Source organism: Megalobrama amblycephala, linkage group LG8, assembly GCF_018812025.1.
Source record: "Megalobrama amblycephala isolate DHTTF-2021 linkage group LG8, ASM1881202v1, whole genome shotgun sequence".
In the NCBI taxonomy this organism is placed as follows: Eukaryota; Metazoa; Chordata; class Actinopteri; order Cypriniformes; family Xenocyprididae; genus Megalobrama; species Megalobrama amblycephala.
This window is the reverse complement of record NC_063051.1, coordinates 18,036,934-18,059,788: the sequence shown is the minus strand read 5'-3', so window position 1 is coordinate 18,059,788 and position 22,855 is coordinate 18,036,934. Positions and strand designations below refer to the sequence as shown.

The 22,855-nt window shown below is 37.4% G+C and overlaps 1 protein-coding gene and 1 long non-coding RNA gene across 16 annotated transcripts in view; one reads left to right on the top strand and one right to left on the bottom strand.

Moving 5' to 3' along the window:
- The window catches only part of pex5la (peroxisomal biogenesis factor 5-like a), an 87,263-nt gene that overhangs the window by 3,835 nt on the left and 60,573 nt on the right, over positions 1-22,855 (top strand). For 2 of the 6 annotated variants that reach the window (XM_048199779.1, XM_048199782.1), the window contains exon 2: positions 13,906-13,942. The exons of the other annotated variants lie outside the window; for them this stretch is intronic. In XM_048199779.1, coding sequence (XP_048055736.1) covers positions 13,937-13,942 — 6 coding nt within the window. In that variant the 5' untranslated portion in view covers positions 13,906-13,936. The remainder of the gene's footprint in view (positions 1-13,905; positions 13,943-22,855) is intronic. 6 annotated transcript variants of the gene reach the window in all.
- Positions 4,031-22,855, bottom strand: part of LOC125273941 — a 40,431-nt gene continuing 21,606 nt past the window's right edge. The window contains exons 2-5 of one of the 10 annotated variants that reach the window (XR_007186145.1): positions 10,851-11,071; positions 10,695-10,779; positions 5,307-5,542; positions 4,031-5,157 (exon numbers count right to left, since the gene is read on the bottom strand). This is a non-coding gene — a long non-coding RNA (uncharacterized LOC125273941). Of the gene's footprint in view, positions 5,158-5,306; positions 5,543-10,694; positions 11,072-22,855 lie in introns of all 10 variants that reach the window. The other 9 variants (XR_007186150.1, XR_007186152.1, XR_007186147.1 and 6 more) reach the window with 9 other exon arrangements.

Genomic DNA, 22,855 nt, shown 5'->3' with positions numbered 1-22,855 from the left:
TCTCGCCGTTTGAGCTGAGCTCAGAAAAAGAGATTGAGACATGCTTGTGTGACACTTCTGTGAGTGTGAAATATGCAAGCCCAGACTGTAGTACACTGAGGCGAAGGGGGCTCTCAGAGACCCTACAATCGTGACAGCTATTGATTTATGTGAGAGGGTCTCAAAATGACCTTTCAGGGCCTTTCCCCATAGAAAAGTCTGAGAAAGAAAAAGACAGATAGATTTAGAGAGTCTCTATCCTTTGAATATTAATGTAATAAGCATAGATTAATCCTTCATATGCTAATGAAGGTTAGATAAATGGTGTTACAAGCAATGCTGCTATACACGTGATAAAATTACAAGCAAATTATAATCGCGCCCTGCTGGAAACAGCAAAGATACATAATAGCTCTCTGCAAACTGTAAAAAAAAATGTCTCTCAGAGGTTTTTTAGCTCTTTTTGTGAATATGTTAGCATTAAGGTTATGAATAAGCTGATGTGTTCCAAAACAATGACAAAATTTGCATTTAGGATATATAAGCATTGTCTCTCACTTCTGCTAAAAATGGATCATGGATTTTCAGGACATCACCGCAGACTTCAGCTTCTCATCAGATCTTCTGTCCAATCAAATGCTCTCTAGAATCTAAAGCATCCCGCCCCCTTACATTATAAATAGACGCTGAAGCTGCGGCTGAAATCAGTCACTTGTTCACACATTTGCTATTTTCTACATGGTGAATGGCACAGTGCACTATACAGGGGATAGGGAACGATTAAGACAGTGTAAATATGAATATGAAGTTTACTCTGGCACAGAGACACGATAGCACAGAGCGGATCATATGCGCGAGTCGGCGTAGACCACAAAACGTATCGGACCCATTTGAATTCTACACAGAATGCTATATTTTAAAGCGATATGAAGGAGAAACGGTTAGAGATTAGAAGGAAACTGAGGTTTTACCGACAGCTCTGGCCAAGCTTGATATAAACAAAACACTATTGGCTATTTTTAAAGGGAGGAGCTGTTTGATATGTCTGTCTTCCTGTTTCAGTTGAAATAAAGTCAACACATTGAATAAAGCTGTGCATTCCAAGGCACTTCAGTGGACCTTTAAAGTCACCCAAGTTCACCCAAAAATGGAAATTCTGTCATCGTGTCATTCCAGACCATATGACTTTCTTTCATTTGTGGAATATAAAAGACAAAGAAACATCTCAGTGTTTTTGTCCATGTACTGTACAATGGAGGTCAATTGTCATCAAAATGGTTACCAAAATTCTTCAAAATGTATTATTTGGTGCTCTGCAGAAGAAAGAAAGTCATACAGGTTTGGAACAACATGACGTTGAGTAAATGATGTTCACCCTAAAATGAAAATGATGTCATTTACTCACTCTCATGTTGGTCCAAACTTGGCCTTCTTTCTTCTACATAACAAGAAAGAAAGATATTTTTCAGCTGTTTTTGTCCTAATTACATTTATGTCACCATATTTTATGTAATCTGTGTGTGCGTTGATAAATGTTTTTTTGTTTGATTTTGATATTTCTCTGTTCATAAAAAAACGTAGCTTTAGATGACTTGCAGTATAGTAGTCAAGTCAAGTCAAGTCACCTTTATTTATATAGCGCTTTTTACAATGCAGATTGTGTCAAAGCAGCTTTACATTGATAACTGGTACATAATTTTTGCTGCACAGCAGCTCTTAAAGACTAGTGTCAATGCAGGCAGATCAAAGCACTGTTGAATAAATGTCAAGAATACTGTTGAATATCAAATGTCAAGTCAAATGTCAAGTGTCCCCAACTAAGCAAGCCAAAGGCGACAGCGGCAAGGAACCCAAACTCCAACAGGTGACATCAGGTGGCAAACAAGTGGCAAATAGGTGTTAAATGGAGAAAAAACCTTGGGAGAAACCAGGCTTAGTCGGGCGGCCAGTTCTCCTCTGGCGAACAGTGCTTTGTTACGATTCAGGTTGCTATCATAAGTCTGATAGGATCGCAACAGTCAAATTTTATGTTCCACAGAAGAAAGAAAAGCACATGAATTTGGAAGAACATAAGAGTGAGTAAATCATAACAGAATTTTTATTTATAGGTAAACTATTCCTGTAAGAAAAAGGTTTTTGGTTTAAAGATTACAGCAGTTAAGCAAGTTTTGATTATTTTTTTAATGAAAAACACAACATTTAATGTTATGAAATAAATTGCTCTGTCCACTACATTTTACTAAAGTAGTGTCAGGCAAGCTGGTGGATACCTATTTTATCCAAAGACAGAGACATAAATGTTAATGAAACATGTTTACATTGCTCAACTGGTACAGCATGGTCCATACAATACCAAGGTCATGGGTTGTGAACATGCATACTAATAAAAAATGTATAGCTTGAGTTTCAGTGTAAGTCTCTTTGGACAACAGCATATGGACAATGCCATATAGAGGTGGTGTGACACCTTGTGTGTTATGACTACCATGATGCTTTTATGCGGTATTTTCAGAGATTACACAATCAGTTTGTCTAGCTGTTGAGAGTGCATATGTCGCTCAGTATCTATCATAATAATACTGAAATCCTGTTGATAAAGTCCGGAAGAAGGACAGTGTAATAGAAAGGGACATGTGGCAGCCTTTCAAATAAAATCAATAGACCATCTGTCTCACTCAAGGTGTGCTTCTTGACAGGGGGTATTTTTTACATCACCTGTGAGGAGGATGTTGCTTCTACTATTTGAGTTTTGCATCTCTGGCTCAACTCTTCAAGCTAAATTCCCGAAGAAACAAAAAAGACAAGGGACTATTTTGTCCTTTACCTGTTAAAGCTGATTAGCTTGAGTGTGTCACGTCTCTCATGGACACTTATCTGAGAGGACAAAACTCAAGGCCGGCAGGGAAAACAATCAGCAGGAGATACTAAAGGGGGGAAAAGAGTCAGGAGAAACAGACCGGAGCAAGTGGAATAAGTGATAGCGTCCGCTTTACCCCCAGAGAATATGTGAGCAGTTTTTGTGGAATCTTTATCTCATTTTAGAGTGGGTCTGACTCTGTCACTTCTGTAAAGGCAGTAAATAAATGATGAGGGTCTTACATGAGAGATGTTAGCAAAAGCTGTTATGTAACGCATAAATAAGAGGGTAATTAATATATAATAAATAAGAAATTTTAAAATTTTATGGGTGGAGGGAAAGTTGCAAGGCCAGTGAAGGCAAGCTTCTTCTGATGTGCTCAGAGCACAGCGAAGGCTTTGCAAATATTGGAAAAGCATGAGTGCAATATTGTGTGTTTTTTTCAAAGAAAGCATCAGATTACAGTGTTATTTTTTAATGTTCATGAATTTAATTATGATGGTATCCAGGGATGTCATTAATGCACAGGAACCAACCAAGGTTGCCATTGAGGGAATAGGAATTGTACACTTCCCATCCCATAATTCACAAGAATCTCAGCAGAAGCTTGGCATATGGAACTATAGTAAAATGAGAAGGTTGGTTAGGAACAATTCCTTTGAGCTTTTAAATTCAAACTCATCGCAAGAAATAGGACAGCTACCACTGTCCCTGCATGGTGCCTCATCCATCTCTAAGTGCAGCCCATAGATACAATCCCTCTGCATTCATCAGGGTCCATGGTGGACTCATCAGCTATAGGCGTCATATGAGGCTAGGCATCAGGGAAGGCAAGATGTGCTTTGGCACTGGAAAATTCAGACAGACAAATATGGGCCCACATCTAATCTCTTTGAAGTGGCACCAGTGCTAGCAGGGGTGTATAGCAGCCATTACAACTGGGTGAACATGACCCCCGCAACCACTTCAATTTTATTTAATTTTGGAATGCAAAATTACATTTATGTAGTTAGAGCTCTTCATAAAATGGCAGCCAGTGTAAACTTTTATCTTTTTGTTCCTGGTGTTAGCTGGGATTTTTTCCCCTGGTCAGTTTAAAATTGAGAGATAAGAGTTGAGGTGCAGGAAACTAATTAACTCTAGAATCCTTCCTTTCTTAGGTTTTTGATATCTCCACAGCAACCCAACCTAAAGACAAAGAGAAAACAATTTCAAAATGCAATTACTGCACTTTCTCATAACCAATTATGGACACCTTATACAAATAAGTTGATGAACAAAGATGCTATAACGATTCATATTTCCCCCTTAATCTCTCTCTCTCTCTCTCTCTCTCTCTCTCTCTCTCTCTACCATTACTAATTAGCTGAACCAAACCATTCTGGAAACTAGTCCACAGAGATCAGAGGGAAAAACAAACAGAGACTGCTCTGATTTTTCAAATTAATGTTTAAAGCTTTGTGCAACGCAAATTGTCTCAAAAGTCTATTACGTAACATTTGGCGGAAGCACCAGAATTTGACAGAATCTTTATATACACAATCAAGATAATTGCTGCAGAAGAAGGTGAGCTTAATTGCATGACGCGAGACCAGCAACTGAGGGTGAGAATGTAGTCAGATTTCTTCTTTTTGATGTTTGAAGATTTATGGTAGAGATGTGAAGTTGATTCAATCACACAGCAGGCCGCCTTTAGCTGTAATTGAATCAAAAACCTGACTGGATTCAAGATACTTTATTCAAGCCTTTACAGTATGTGTCAGCTAGTACATAGCAGAATTTACATGGCACATTTTGTAATATCAGAAGACATTAAAGAGATCTCTCCAACTCTGTATGACTTTCATTCTTCCTTGGGACACAAAAGGAGATTTTCAGCAGATGTTCAGCTGCTATCTTGGGCACCAATGGCTGTCAAGCTCCAAAAAGGACAAAAAAGCACCATAAAAGAATTGTAAAATATAGTCCATCTGACTTATGTTATATATGAAGTCTTCTGAAACCATAGTTACTTTAAGCTGTTATTCACCAAAAAATATTGCTTTAAAAATTTGACATTGTCATCATTCACTTTCATTGTAGTGAAAAGAGCTGTATTCTGCTATAAATAATATAATACTTTCAGCTCCATTTAACATATTTAAATACACAGATGTATTTATATCAGATGTTCCCCCAAGTCTGGCACAGAAGACGTAAAATTACGGTCCAAAAATGTATGTCAGAAAGGCTAATTCTGACTTTTGACATCCTGAAATGCATGAGACAGCACTCTGGACACAGTGTTTTATTATATGAAAGCTGGCACTTCATGGCCCTTCCTGTTAAATAGAGCAGGAAACCAGGAATTAGACCTCTATAAATATGCATATTAACCCTAATATGCCAACCAAAACATTGTTAAACTGTTATTACAAGGGGCAAAATACAAAAAAGCAACAAAAACACTGGCAGGCAGTTTGGGGTTTACCTCAGTAGAGGGCTTTTTAAAGAGACTCAAGGATACTTCAGCAGGGGGCAGTGCCTCCAGCACAGCTGTGACCCAAACCCTTGCCTGGTCCCATCTGTTCCACACAAGCTCACATGTGCTGAGGTCAAGTGGTGCTGGCATGATGAATTCCCCACCCAGAAACAGAAGAAATCATGCTGCATGCAGTATACAAGGTCAAAGGGCATCATGCTATATATCCTTTAGATGTGAACATGCTAGACAGGCGTGTAATGCAAACAGGAAGGACAGAGAAAGGCACAGAAGATAGTTTATGGTGTAGGAGTAGATTGACAAGATTGCAAAATATGAAACAACATTTGTTACATGGCACACCACACTGGGCTGAAGTGTTGAAACCTAAACTCTCTTCCAAAAGCAAGTGAACTGCCTACGGATGCAGCATTTTAGGCATCATAGGCACCCTCTTGACATAAAAGCTGTTCCAAAAGGAAGGCATCATAATTATTCGGCTTCCTAGATACTTTGTTTTGGCCAAATCTTGAGGCAGAATTGCATGTATCCTTTATGGAGAAGCCAATCCCATGATGCATTATAAGCACAGAAATTATGATTATACACTACTGTTCAAAAGTCTGGGGTTGGTAAGATTTGTTTAATGTTTTTGAAGTATCTTATTTTCACCAAGGCTGCCTTTATTTGATCAAAAACAAAGTAAAATATTGTGAAATGTTATTAATTTAAAACTATTGTTTTCTAATTTAATATATTTTAAAATGTAGTTTATTCCTGTGATGGCAAAGCTGAATTTTTAGCAGCCATTACTCCAGTCTTCAGTGTCACATGATTATTTCAGAAATCATTCTAGTATGCTGAAAAGCACTGATTTGAAATAGAAATCTTTTGTAACATTATTATAAATGTCTTTAATGCCACTTTTGATCAATTTATTCCATCCCTTTCAAGAATAAAATAAAATAAATAATTCTTACTGACCCTAGACGTTTGAATGGTACACAGCAAAATCCCCAGAGTTAAATCAACTCTGCTTAGAGTACATATGGTCCCTCTCTAAATAGTGTTAAAGTAACACTACTGAAGCAGAGTTAAAGTTAATGATATAATTAAGGGATTAATTAAGTGATGATTGAGCATTAATGATGAACACCTGCTGTTAACAAGCAGAATCACTGAAGAAAAGAGAAACACAAAAACTACAACTGACTTTAACCCTGTTTCAGTGTTACTCTAACACTATTTAGAGAGGGACCATATGTACTCTAAGCATAGTTGATTTAACTCTGGGGATTTTGCTGTGTATGTATATTTAATTAAATGCTAAAAATGTATCAATAAAACAAGTTACACTGAAAAATACTTTTATCCATTATTTGTGTAATATTGTGAGTATTATGCGGTTATCATAGCAACACACCAACATTACACTGTTATTGCTATTGGTGTGGTGCGTAGTGTAAAATACAACCATAAAGAATTAGTTTCATTTATTCATAAAATCATTTATCCAAATGTTTTTATGACTGGTTTACATTATTAAATTAATTCTGCTTGTGTTTTGTGTACTAGATCCATTTTGTAATGCCTTAATCTGACAGAAATACATTAGGTAGGAAGGGAAGGGTAAAAAAACAGAATAAAATATGAGGACTGTTGACAACATGGCCGGCATGTTTTTGAACTCTGCAAACAGCAGCATGTGTTTCTATTTTGGTCTGATAAAACAGCCCATCTTTTGGTCAGCTCTGATGAGCTTATCCTCTTAAATCACTCACAGTCCTCAAATACTTGAATTCCAAGCACAGGCAGCTAGCTCTGTTTGCGCCAATCACTAGTAATCTTCGACAAACAGATCACTGACAAACTTAAACCGCACACATATAAGAGTGCGAGCGAGAGCTAGAGAACAAGGTTGTATTACAAACACTGACACGAGACATTGGCCTACATGCACATTTCCACCAGGTGTTCAGGGATACGATGTGTGAGTGCGATTGTGTTTGTCTGTGTGTGCTGGACTGACCCCTAACCACACAGTCTGGCTCTACTGTCATGGGGCCTGACTAGTCGAGACACAGATGGCTCTCTCAGGTAGCGTCTGTGTAGTGTAAGGACTTTCTCTATGGAATTCCTTCTGCTGAAACAGCTGGTTTTCCCAGCCAAGCTCACTTCTTCCAGGCTCACTTCTTCCTGAAGCACACACTCCCAACGAATTAACACAAGTACACACCACCATAAATCTAACCGCAGATGCTACAGCACTCATTTTCCTCCCATTATATTTAGCTGGGGGGTTGATGAACTATCAACCTATGAACTGGATTTCTTATGGCCCCTATCAATCATATAATATAATATATATTTTTTATTATAATGTATGTCTAGTGTCTTTTGTTGTTACTTTTTGTAAACTATATGTGCACTATTAAATAAATTAAATATACTTTCCTCGTAAAATTATTAAAGGTGCCCTAGAATTAAAAATTGAATTTATCTTGCCATAGTTAAATAACAAGAGTTCAGTACATGGAAATGACATACAGTGAGTCTCAAACACCATTGTTTCCTCCTTATGTAAATCTCATTTGTTTAAAAGACCTCCGAAGAACAGGCGAATCTCAACATAACACCGACTGTTATGTAAAAGTCGGGATCATTAATATGTACGCCCCCAATATTTGCAAATGCCAGCTCATGTTCAAGGCATTAGACAAGGGCAGCCAGTATTAACGTCTGTGCACAGCTGAATCATCAGACTAGGTAAGCAAGCAAGAACAATAGCGAAAAATGGATCCATGATATCATGTTATTTTTAGTGATATTTGTAAATTGTCTTTCTAAATGTTTCGTTAGCATGTTGCTAATGTACTGTTAAATGTGGTTAAAGTTACCATTGTTTATTACTATATTCACGGAGACAAGAGTCGTCGCTATTTTCATTTTTAAACACTTGCAGTCTGTATAATGCATAAACACATATTCATTCTTTATAAATCTCACCAACAGTATGTAATGTTAGCTTTAGCCATGGAGCACAATCAAACTCATTCAGAATCAAATGTAAACATCCAAATAAATACTATACTTAAGCGATTAGACCTGCTGCATGATGAACACTTTGTAAAGAACAATTTTGCGGGTTATATTAGCTGTGTGAACTTTATGCTGTTTAAAAAAAAATCTATGGGGTATTTTGAGCTGAAACTTCACAGACACATTCAGGGGACACCTTAGACTTATATTACATCTTGTAAAAAAACGTTCGATGGCACCTTTAATAGTAATCAGTGCTAGCCAGTTCATTTAGACTAATGTGACTCAGTAGTCTAGACTTGAATATATCTACTGTCATAATTGTTTAGTTTACCGAGTACTTTGCTTTGTCAGCAATTATGACAAGCTCTTACTGTATGTCATAAATGTTTTCAGGCAAAGCCAGCAGTCTGAAAACAATTACAATCTTACAATCAATTTAAAAAGGTCATGTTTTAGTGTCATAACCAGTTTGCATTTCTCCAAAGACATCCTACTAAATTGGATGATGTGAGTGCATCTATAGAAATAGCTCCTTATACTGAGAGCAGCTGAGCATGGCAGATAATTCCTCTGGTGGCAGGGGGCTGTTTGTCAGCAAATAGAGTAAAGTGGATTCTTGCCGCCAGTGAGGAACCAGTACATTATTGTTTGCTTAGTGAAACAAATTGAGTGGTAACAGATAAAAGGGAAATCACTTACAACTCAATGAGAAAAATGTTAGAATAAACTTTATCTAAAAAATTTAGGCAGAGGCTATTTACTCAAAGTCATAAGGTGAGACAGATGGTATTTGCACCCGATGTAAAAAAAAAATTTTTCTAGTAACACATAATAATTATAAATTAGTCTACTATTTACTATTTATATATGTGACCACCAAGGCTTGACATTAACTGTTTTGCTCACCAGCCACTGTGGCTAGTGGTTTTCCAAAGTTACTAGCCACTCAGGATTTTAACTGGCCAGTTTTGACATCAATACCATGGGCAAAAATGGCCATATAGATATTTTTAATATGATCTCATAATTTGGCAGCACTTATATTAGGCTGCTGTCACTTTAAGACCTGATGCGTGAATCCATTATACTGTTAGGGCTTGTTCACACAGAAATTTTTCAAAGCAAAAACGTGAGACTTGGGCAGTGGAATGGGGAAATACGCAAGGTCTCGAGATGCGTTTTTTAAAAGTTGAACTGATTTTAACTTGAGCACCATGTTTTTAGCAAGCGCAACGGTCATACACGTCCGTCTACTGTGAGTTTACATAGAAAAACAATGGACACAATGGAATGTAAAAACACGTTCTGTGTGAACGGCCCTTACACATGCATTTTCTTGAGTGAGGCAAGGCAGATTTGTGTGTTAACTTGTTGTCAGAGAGATGAGAGCAAGAAAGCGCAGCTGATATCGTGTATATATTCTGTGGAAAATGAGTATAAGAACAATTTCAGATATTTCAGTATCGATATGTATCGAAAAATCAATATTTTTGACAACACATTGCACTTAGTTTATTATTTCAGATGCCTTTTTAAAAGACTACAATTGAAAAATGTATATTATATATAAAATCCACCCGCACTTGGCAGGTGTTAATGTCAAGCCCTGGTGACCACTTATATTGTCATGATTCCCTGTGTTTAGTTTTCTTGGACTTTTATTTTGATATTCTTGTGTCTCACTATGTCTGTTTTTTCCCCCTGTGTTTAGTTCCTGTTTCTATAGTTACTCTTGTCAGTCTCCGTGGTTACTAATGTTCCACACCTGTTCCACATTACCAATCTTGTTATTCTTTGCTTGTTTCAGTCTGTAGTTGTCAGTCATTGTCTTTACACACTTGTTGTAAAGCTGTTGCGTCTCCTGTTACTTCATGTTTGGATTATTACCATTTGTTTGGATTATTACTATTGGCTTCTTGTTTGGAAGTGTTTGTGTTTATATGTTCATGGAATAAAGACTACTTGCTAAAAGATCCTCACCTCTCCTTGTCCCTGCTGTAACACCTGTGACATGAGCCATACATATATATACCACCGTTCAAAAGTTTAGGGGCTTTTTTTTAAAGAAATGAATACGTTCAGCAAGGATGCATTATATTGATCAAAAGTGTTAGTAATGACATGTTATAAAGATTTCCATTTTAAATAAATGCTGTCCTTTCTATTAATCAAAGAATCCTTTAAAAAAAAAAAAAAAAACTATAACTATTTCCAAAAATATATTAAGTAGCACAACTGTTTTCAACATGATAAGAAATCTTTCTTGAGCACAAAATCAGCATATTAGAAAGATTTTTAAAGGATCATGTGACACTGAAGACTGTAGTAATGATATATATATATATAACAACCTACCAATACTTGTCCTGTACCAGTGTCTCCAGCATCCAGATCACCGTCACGCTGTGTGGCCAGCACTACAACCAACACGAATCACTCACTGTCAATGACAAAATGACAATTCAATTAAACTTTCTATATGATGACAATGATCTACATTCATAAACCAACCTCATGAATTCTAATTTTAATGTCAGACACGTCCTTTGCAGGCTGTCTATATTTGTAACCCAAATGATTTCTGCCTGTCATGGTATACCAGTCCAACTAGCAAACCCTCAAGCAGTGGACCATGTCAATTATATCCCATCCTCAGGCACAGATCCTATCCAGCGTTGTCTGCCAAGGCAAAGGTCAGTCGTGACCCAGGCCCTGGCATGAAATTCTCAAGTCTGAAAATAAAGAAAAACAGCTGTGTCCTGAGTCATTCATTTGATTCAGTTCTCACACTGATAATACTTTGCATCTTCAATAACTCATAATACCTCACAATTTATCTTATCACTCAGTTTATCTTAATTATCTAAATTGTTTTTCATCTGAGGTATTTTCCAGTACATTGTTATTGTCAACTAATTTGGGGCTGGTAAATTAGTGCCAACTGGCAACCTAGGGACATGCTAGGAGCTTAGCAACAAAGCTGTGTGATTGAAAAAAAGAGGATTAAAAACAATAAACAAATGTCAGTTTTGAAATGAGAACGTTGTTCTCAGTGGCTTAGACAACCTGCTAGCTTCATAAAAAAGGTACTGTACCTTTAAATGGTGCTCTGCACCATCTATTGTATTGATAATAAATAAAACAGCTGGTGATGAACTCACTCAGTAATTGCTACTTCAGGGGAAATAAGTTTATGCCCAATCATTTCCCAACTTCATTCACTGTAGTTCTGAATTGCCTTGCGTCACATTTGTGACCCGTCGCGTTGTTTTATGGATAGCATGATTACTCGGATCTCTCCGTGGCTCGTGCAATCAAGACCATGATACTTGTCTAATCTCACACGGAGCCCTTGCTCTCCAGTGCAGCCACGAAGACAAGTCTAACAAAATGGCCCTCCACGATGAAGTCCTCGGCAGAGTTGCGGTGATTAGCTTATGCAGATTGACATTTATATAGCCGTGGTAGAGCTCGCTTCTTGCGCTCTTTATCAAAAAAGCACTCAAGTGAAAACACAGCCTCATAGTTCTAGCCTCTATCATTTGTCAGTCCCAAAATGTATGCCCCTCTTCCCAACCTCCTGAGACTGATTGCCACGCGCACTTCATGTTTTTTCTCTCACTTGGAAGAATATTGCTGATGAACAGATCAAATCATGCAGTGCACATCTTTCATTTGGAGTGATGGAGAAGGAACAAGAAAGAAAGCGAAAAGGAGATGATGATGAATTTTCATCTTTGAGTGCATTATGCTTGAAAGGAGCTTTGTAACTCCATACTTTGAGATCAATAGGTGGAAGTGGGCCAATGGCTAGTCTAAATCTGTCTGGGCTGTTGAGGGGGACGCCGTGGGCTTCCAGTGCATGGGGCCTTCAGTAGGTAGAAATATCACATTACTGAGATGCCCCTGCAACACAATCTCTGAGTACCACATATTGATCCGAGCTGTTAGGCTTACGCACTAAACTAAACACTTTCACGGCTTTCTGGCACACAGGAGCTCTTGTTTCCAATCACTGTGCTATATTTAGTAATGGCAAGGTCCCTATTGTAGGCCCCCTTTGGCCCATACGTGCTTCACACAATGTTAGTCCTGCATGGGTTTTAATGGATGTAATTTAACATTGTTGTGTCATTTACAGAAAATGTGCAAGGACATATGCTCTACATCAGATAATTTCATTATTAAGTTGGAAGAGGTGCTGTTTTTTGTTGTTGTTGTTGTTTGTTTTTGGGTTAGTGCAAAGGAGAGGTAGAATGAAATCGAGCTGTTCCAGCTCACACACACCAAATAAAGCATATTACCTTTTGGAACTTGGAAGGGTTCAATTTGAGCAGATGTTTTTTACCACCATCAATGTCTTTGACAGAGCTCATTTCCCCAGTATATTTAACATCTGGCTCAAATTCGAAACTTAACCATATTCTCAAATCATTTTCAAAGTTTTCAAAATCAATATTTTGATCAATTATTCTTGAACTGACCAAAGTATTACAAATTACAGTAATTGTAATACACCCAACACTGGTTAAAGGTTTATAGTGATTGGATGGATGGATGGATGGATGGATGGATGAACGGACAGATAGATAGATAGATAGATAGATAGATAATCCGAAAAGTCTTTAGTTTTATCAGATTTATAAAGGAAAGATATGCTGTACCGAGTCTTTCCGAAAACAGCCGAGCTCCTGGAAGCATGCTGTGATAAATTCTCGAACAAGTCCTGTGCAGTGCTGCAGATGACTTCCGTAACCCGAACAAGGCACGTTGATGCACTTTTGCTCTCTTGTTCTGGTTGACGTGTGCACGCGCTCTTCCGGGAGAAGTGCCCATACAAGGAATTCCACCCTTTATTACGTACTGTAATACAGGGCCATACTTGGGGAAAAAAAACTTTCCGAAACATGTAGGAAATCTGAAGGAGTGTATTTGGCACAGAAATACTCTTTCATACGTCCAACTCATTTTTTGAAACTTTGGCCATGTTTAGCAAGAGAATTCAACTCTTTAGCAGTGGAAATAAGTCAGAATGCATGAAATAGCATAAAGATAGATATAAAGTCTAGAGTAGACTTTACAGAGTGCTCGACTCTTGAATTGTCAGTACAGTCTTGACCAAGAATTGATGCACCTCTTGATGGAAATAAATGTTGTGACGTTATTTCCATCAAGAGGTGCATCAATTTTTGGTCAAGATCTTGTATTGACAAAGCAAGAGTCAAGCACTTTGTAAAGTCTACTTCAGCATATCCCAAAGACTTTCAATGAATTTAAGGTCTGGACTTTTTTGGGCCGGGCAGTGTGTGTGTATGTGTGTGTATATATATATATATATATATATATATATATATATATATATATATATATATATATATATATATATATATATATATATATCTATCCTTTACTCACCTCATGCCATTCTAAACCTGTATGACTTTCTTTTTTCTTTTGAACAAAAAAAGAAGATATTTTGAAAAAATTAGTATTAGTCAATGACAGTTAATGTGGTCCAAAGTTGCACCCTAATGTTCTTTAAAATATCTTCTTTTGTGTTCCACAGAAGAAAGAAATTCATACAGGTTTGGCAAGACATGAAGGTGAGTAAATGATTACAGTTTATATTATTATTATTATTATTATTATTATTTTGGGGTAAACTATCCATTTAACATCTGTACATGAGTTTAGTTCCTCTTGTCTAAATTATATACCTGATAAAAGTGAATTACAGTAGAAAATAAATCATGGACATTGAGTGTCCTTTCAGTAAAACAATGTCCAGGTCAAACATCCTGATCACACCATGCTCCTGGTGCATTGCCGAGCATGTGAAATGGGTTTAATGAGTCTGTCTGGTGGTAGAGAGCGGCTCTGACGGCCTCATGTGCAGCTGTGAATACAACCAAGTGATTTCAAAGCAATCTGACGTGGTGCCCATGAAAACAGAGGCGATAAAGCCAGCACCGGTATCTGGCCCCTCTCAGCATTACGTGTGAATGGTTTCTGTTCTCCTAATCTGCTTTCCAGATGTGTGGCTTAAAGCTGCCATATCAGGACATCAAGCTTCCTGACAAAGCTGCCCTGCTGCCAGCCGAGGCCAAGCGATTCAGCAGGGGTTGTGACTAGAAAGCGCCCAGCTGGTTAATGCCTGTGTCTCAGGCAATGCATAACACCCAATCAAAGCCGTCCTCCCATTAGAAATGTGGAAGGGCTCAGGCCACTCTGTTACAGATGTCAGAGGGGATTATAATAGGATTGAGTCCAACATGTTTGTGATAGCATGTTGTGACTTTCATATGGATTCTGATCCTGACCATATTTCACATTTAACAGCCAGTATACTTTCATAAAACATGGAAGTTACTGCAGGACCTGGAAGGTGTCACACAAACATGTTTGTTTGTTTTTTTCATCGTGAGAACCTTCCACTGACTTGAAAATGTTGTTTTAATAACATTTTTCATCCTTAAACATTCACAAACCTATTTGCATTTTTAGGTTTAGATTTAGTTTATTTAGCTATTTATTTAATCATTGGCTATAGTGACTAAGAAAGATACAAATGAAATAAACAGTGCTTTACATTTTTGAGGTAGGCTACAGTAGGTCTAAATTTACTATACACTGATTCTTAATAAATATTTTAAAGGTGCCCTAGAACCAGTTTTTACAAGATGTAATATAAGTCTAAGGTGTCCCCTGAATGTGTCTGTGAAGTTTCAGCTCAAAATACCCCATAGATTTTTTTAATTATTTTTTTTAACTGCCTATTTTGGGACATCATTAACTATACACCGATTCAGCATGCGGCCCCTTTATTTTTTTTTTATTTTTTTATTATGCAAACAGACAATTACAATATTTACAGAAAACAAATTAAATGCAGAAAACAAATACAAAGACTGTAGTCCCCTCGAGTCTCCATGAATACAGTAAGAAATGATGGTAACTTTAACCACATTTAACAGTACATTAGCAACATGCTAACGAAACATTTATAAAGACAATTTACAAATATCACTAAAAATATCATGATATCATGGATCATGTCAGTTATTATTGCTCCATCTGCCATTTTTCGCTATTGTTCTTGCTTGCTTACCTAGTCTGATGATTCAGCTGTGCTGCTTCAGACGTTAATACTGGCTGCCCTTGTGTAATGCCTCGATCATGAGCTGGCATATGCAAATATTGGGGTCATACATATTAATAATCCCGACTGTTACGTAACAGTCAGTGTTATGTTGAGATTCGCCTGTTCTTCGGAGGTCTTTTAAACAAATGAGATTTACACAAGAAGGAGGAAACAATGGTGTTTGAGACTCACTGTATGTCATTTCCATGTACTGAACTCTTGTTATTCAACTATGCCAAGGTAAATTCAATTTTTGATTCTAGAGCACCTTTAAAGTTATTCATTTAAACATTGGGTGATTTTCTTTCTTTCTTTTTTTTTAATTAACATTAATCACACAGACAGCAGCTGGTTTATTAGGCTGCTGTCACTTTAAGACCTGCACAGATCCAATACACTGGAACACATCCGATTTCCTTCTCAACTGTTTTCGTTCACTAAAGACATACCCGACTGTGTTTACACGAATACTCGCCAGGATGTACATTTTGACATATTTTTGACCATTCAAGGGCAATAATCCACGAAGAGAACTGAAGCCACGATTACACGCTGATGCAATCAGCCTTCAATGCAGCTTTCTGTGCTTGTGCTTCAGCAGTCCATTAGCGCGAGTACTCCAGTGCATATCATCCTCATGGACTGCAGCAGATTTGCCAGTTTTTGCTGTGAGATGTTACCACTAAGCAGGGCTTGACATTAATTTTTTGCTCACCGGCCACTGTGGCTAGTGGTTTTCCAATTTTTTTTAAATTGTAATTGTAATTGTAATTGTAGATTGTAATTTTGTGCTACGATGAGCTTAGCTACCTTTCATTTGACTGTAGGCTGAAATTATATTCAACCTGCCAAAGTGGCTATTGGGAGTGGCTGTCTTACCCGCCACAGCTGAAATCTACCTGCATTTGGTGGGTTGGCGGGTGCCAATGTCAAGCCCTGCCACCAAGACACTTGCAAGTTCTCAAACACATCTGGGAGGACACATAGTTAAATGTCATTTGGCATTGCAAGGATGAGCCATGTAATGGGGAGGGTTGGGGAAAGCCCTGGCAACCAAGCCCGGAAAATGTATTGCCAAGAAAACTCATGGTCTCTCACATATGGCAAGAGATGGCCATAGAATCACCAAGAGTCAGACACGACTGGAATGGTTAATTTAATACAAATCAAAATCACACACAAAGTACTTTACATTTTCTTTAAAAAAAAAAATAATTACTAATAAATAATAAATAAATAATTAAAAAAATAAATAAATAAATATATATATATATATATATATATATATATATATATATATATATATATATATATATATATATATGCAATAATACATTAATATACAGTATAATTGTTAAAAAACATAGTATGTCTCTCTTTTATTTATTACTACTCGCTGTTGTTTTGTTTTAAAGTTCACCATAAACAGCATGTGACTGATCACTCTATCCATTTTTGCGCTGTTAAGAACCCTCTTAAAACTGGACACTTCTGAAATATCAACCATACTATAAGGACATTTTGTGATTTATATGTGGCTTGCAGAGAATTTTATTTCAATCAAAATGCACAGCTACTTTTGAATGGCTGTCAATGGAGAAACATTTTGTCTGCATAACAGCATAATCAACCTACAGGGGCAAACCAACCAAAATCTCCAGGTTTAACCCATTAAAGCTGATTTTCCGACCGGTTGCATACATGATAGGCGATAATGACAGGATAATCAGCTAATCATAGTGTCCGAAAGGCACTGACCCTTTCATATGACTTCAAATGTATGTTAACTGCATGCTGCATTCACCAAGCTGAAGGGAGCCAAGAGATTTTCATACTATGTATTTTTTTTTGTAAAACACTGCTATTATTCTATATATATACTCTTGCTTCCTGTGCCATAGTATTTGCTATATGCTATATGTGCTACAAACTACAGCATTGAAATTCAGAAAATCAAACCGCAAGCATATTGGCTAATTAAGATAAGCTGCAGCTAAAAGGGTAATCAGTATTATTTAATGCCGGTTTATGGCCTGTTTTGTCACATCCATTAGTGGCTACAACAGATATGCCATTTTTCACACAGCATTTCACAGACAATTACAGCTCTATTTAATCATGATCATGCTACATATTGTCATATGGCTTTGCCATGTAATTCATCATTTTTAAGTCAAAGAAATTGTTATTTCTTTGCTCAATTGAGATTTATTTGCTTACAGTACCAGCTGGCAATGGCAGGAAAGTCGGAAGAGTTTTTTTGTTTGTTTGTTAAAAACAAAGCATATGTCATACTCTGCTTATGCTAGTATTCATAGGATTTTAAAGTGTTTGCTGAATCATATATATTTGAAAGTAAGGTGGTAGATAACAGCGTTCATTTAGATACATTGGAGTAATACAACTGCAACTTAGCTGGTAACAAATAATTTATTGCTGTCTAGCCAAAGAGGTCACCTATATGTTAATGAAGTACAAATATTAACAAAATTCGCTTAGCAGATATACACATTTTTAAATGTACAGAATTAAGTAATTAAGTTCCAATAAAACAGAATAAATGATGACTCAACCGATGATGCACTACACAGATTTTTGTCCATTCGAATGCTCTCTGAGAATGCCCCACCTTCTAATAGCATTTTCAGCTGACTAGCAACTAGCAAGTAGCAAACCTTGGTTCAAAATTATGATGTAACTAAGGCCTATGCTGCGTCCGAAATTGCATACTGAGTAGGTACTACATTTGAATTTACTTTGTGACCATTATAAAAGTATACTACAGGAAGTATGACTATGGGTAGTGTGAATGAAATTTGCACATACTACATCCGCCATGTTGTTACTGTCACATGACCTACAGTACCAGCGTCAATTGCGTTGCTTCACTTCCACTCAAAAATCCCCTTCTGTGGCCTCATGGGATAGTAAAGTGTCCATCAAATGCACACTTTAGTGGAAGCAGGTCATCCAGGAATTTTTTACTGTTTTCTGAATACTATGTATTCGGATATACTACTCTTTTTAGCATACTGGTTTTCGCATATACAGGTGCTGGTCATATAATTAGAATATCAACAAAAAGTTGATTTATTTCACTAATTCCATTCAAAAAGAGAAACTGGTATATTATATTCATTCATTACACACAGACTGATATATTTCAAATGTTTATTTCTTTTAATTTTGATGATTATAACTGACAACTAAGGAAAATCCCAAATTCAGTATCTCAGAAAGTTAGAATATTACTTAAGACCAATACAAAGAAAAGATTTTTAGAAATCTTGGCCAACTGAAAAGTATGAACATGAAAAGTATGAGCATGTACAGCACTCAATACTTAGTTGGGGCTCCTTTTGCCTGAATTACTGCAGCAATGCGGCGTGGTATGGAGTCAATCAGTCTGTGGCACTGCTCAGGTGTTATGAGAGCCCAGGTTGCTCTGATAGTGGCCTTCAGCTCTTCTGCATCGTTGGGTCTGGCATATTGCATCTTCCTCTTCACAATACCCCATAGATTTTCTATGGGTTAAGGTCAGGCGAGTTTGCTGGCCAATTAAGAACAGGGATACCATGGACCTTAAACCAGGTACTGGTAGCTTTGGCACTGTGTGCAGGTGCCAAGTCCTGTTGGAAAATGAAATCTGCATCTCCATAAAGTTGGTCAGCAGCAGGAAGCATGAAGTGCTCTAAAACTTCCTGGTATACCGCTGCGTTGACCTTGGACCTCAGAAAACACAGTGGACCAACACCAGCAGATGACATGGCACCCCAAACCATCACTGACTGTGGAAACTTTACACTGGACCTCAAGCAATGTGGATTGTGTGCCTCTCCTCGTTTCCTCCAGACTCTGGGACCCTGATTTCCAAAGGAAATGCAAAATTTACTTTCATCAGAGAACATAACTTTGGACCACTCAGCAGCAGTCCAGTCCTTTTTGCAGTCCAGACGCTTCTGATGCTGTCTGTTGTTCAAGAGTGGCTTGACACAAGGAATGCGACATCTGAAACCCATGTCTTGCATATGTCTGTGCGTAGTGGTTCTTGAAGCACTGACTCCAGCTGCAGTCCACTCTTTGTGAATCTCCCCCACATTTTTGAATGGGTTTTGTTTCACAATTCTCTCCAGTGTGCGGTTATCCCTATTGCTTGTACACTTTTTTCTACCACATCTTTTCCTTCCCTTCGCTTCTCTATTAATGTGCTTGGACACAGAGCTCTGTGAACAACCAGCCTCTTTTGCAACAACCTTTTGTTTCTTGCCCTCCTTGTGCAAGGTGTCAATGGTCAACTTTTGGACAACTGTAAAGTCAGCAGTCTTCCCCATGATTGTGTAGCCTACAGAACTAGACTGAGAGACCATTTAAAGGCCTTTGCAGGTGTTTTGAGTTAATTAGCTGATTAGAGTGTGGCACCAGGTGTCTTCAATATTGAACCTTTTCACAATATTCTAATTTTCTGAGATACTGAATTTGGGATTTTCCTTAGTTGTCAGTTATAATCATCAAAATTAAAAGAAATAAACATTTGAAATATATCAGTCTGTGTGTAATGAATGAATATAATATACAAGTTCCACTTTTTTAATGGAATTAGTGAAATAAATCAACTTTTTGATGATATTCTAATTATATGACCAGCACCTGTATAGTAGGAAAGTATTCATTGTTTATTTGTTTATTTGTTGAAAACTGCCCATCAAGTGATTTTTTGGGATCGTTAACAGTGCATAATCTTTGATAATTTTCTATCCACACACCCTCTTTAGCCAACTTCAGTAGATATAAACATAGATTTATTACTTTACAAATGAGGATCATTATTCCCCATCACATGGGTAACCGAGACAATATGGCACAGTGCTGAACTGCTGGATCTTTAGCAGTCATCTATTATAGTGGGTTGCCGTGATGACCTCAGCACCACCGTGCCGTCCTGTGCTATATTCTCTTGTGTTTCTGCCAACTGTGCCACACTACATTTTTTTCTCCATTATAGTTCCTCTGTCATACATCCAGTCTATGCTGCCTCACACTGCCTGTCTGTTGATTATTATCCTACACATTTACATTTTTTCCCTCCATTCCCCACTAATGTTTTCACTGTTTTAACTTTGAAATTAATCACGTTGTCCAAGGATTTGTCAGCTCTCATGATACCAGTTTGTGCAGCTCCACAATCACACACAGACATACACACGAACATGCCCAAACATGTCTTCTCTTACACACATACACATATAGAAATGTGCAGGAGGGGTAACACCTGCTACCTTGAAATATGAAACACCTTTCACCTCGTCCACCAATCAAAGGATGTTGTGCGGCGAATAAAAGTATCTACACCACCAAGGAAAGAAAATATTAACACTATACAAATAGTAATGGTAATAGATTCAGTAGCGATAATGGTAATGGACTCACTCACCATCTTTTATTCTGACTAGTTCCTTTAACCTATCATACAACATCTAGAAAAACAAAACAAACAAACAAACAAACAAAATAAAACAGTAAGAATCATTTAGGCCTGAGACTTATTGTTCATGAAATGTACAACCCAGGCTGAATGGAAATATGTGCCTGTGGTGACATCTCTGAAAAATATCACGTTGCTTCTTGAACATTATGTGACCGTTTCAAAGTGAAATGTCCTGTGAGTGGTGCTAAAAACATGTTCAGTTTTATCTGAAATAGATTAATGTGAATCTTGCAGTGTTTTATTACGTTGGTTGTTCTATTTATTGGCATAGTTTGGAAATTAAATGTCCAGTCATTGGCGCTAGAAGATTAATGGTCTATTGGGTTTGAAAATAATGTACCACCTATACTAAACCCTACCCTAAACCTAAACGATAGTGTTAAAAAAAAGTTGAAATAAAACAGAAGCAACAATGCCCTTTTAGCTTATTTCTACGAGTCTTTGAGCTCTTTTATCATTCCTCGTGTTTCAGAGGAGTACCCAAGCAATCCACATCGCAAGTGCAGAGCTGTACCAGGTGAGCTTCTGAGCAAGTTTACTACATTAGAAGGGCCATATACTGTATTGCAAGCTGGTTATGTGACTCAAATGTCAAAATGTATAATTATTTTACAAATCACGTAGGATGGTAATTGTTTTCAGGTCATGACATAGTATTGTGCAAGGAACCCTGTAAAAAGTCTTTATTAATCGATAATCTGTTCCTGTAATTCGCGTGAACAGGAATAAAAGTTGTTGCCGTTTTACTGCCACTAGTGTTAATTTCTTTTGGAAACTGCCATGAAGTACAGTATGTATAGGTACCAAGAAAAGGCTCCTAGGAATGTAGGTAGGCACATTTTTCTAATGAGCCTAAGCTGGAAATGTACCAACAGATGTTGCATGCTTGAAGGAGCTTTTCTGAGTAACAGAACCTCTGAGCAGGTATGGTCATGAGCATTAGAGACGCTTGGTATAGCATCATAGATCTAGGACAGCAGCCGAAGGAGGTCTCTTGTGAGGATGAATTGGCTTTTCCTGCCTATTCTAAGTCGAGATAATCAGGCTAGATCTAGTGCAGCCAAGAGAGAGAAAATTCAGAAAGAGACAGAGACTAGGAACAACAGTAAGCTACATTATTGTCCACTGAAGCCCAATAACAAGACAACAGTTCATGACAGAATCATCTTAATCAGATCTGACTCTGAGGTAGGGATGTGCTAAATTTAGACATTAGCTCTGTTCCAAAACCTATTTAGCTGCCTCACTGACTACTGCCTACATAGTCTGCTGTCTTTTAAGGCAGCTCATAAGTGACTGATTTCAGTACAACAGATTTTTTATGGAGTTCTAATTTTTTTTCCATCGCACTGCGAAGAAAATTGGCCAAGAAGTTGTCAGAAAATGGAAAAGATGTGCAGCGCTTTGTGTATTGGGGTATTTCTGCTTTTCTATAAGCGCCACCTACTGTCAGAGAGTGAATTTGCACTTTCATTCAGCCTGTCTGCCATTTTTTTATGTATTGGTCTAAACAAACAACTTGGAATTGCATGCATGCACGCAAGTTCTGTCTTAATAAGCAATAATATACTAAGATCACACAAATTTTGTTAAGTAATCTTTTTATACTTCTTGAATGAAGTATGAACAAAGTATTTTTAATGAGCATTTCTTATGCTTCCTGCGCCATCTTGGATTTATTGCCTTCTCTGTGAAGGATACATGTGTCACTGCCTTAGAATTTACATAGTCAGCATAGGGTTGTCAACCCTTTGGAACGTACTTGAAATCCTGTCTCCATAGGTGGTTCGATAGACTTTGGAACAGAATATATTGTTTATGTAAGTGTATGTGTGTGTGTGTGTGTGCTGCACAGAAAATTGCTGCACATGTCTACCTGGAAGTTTGCTA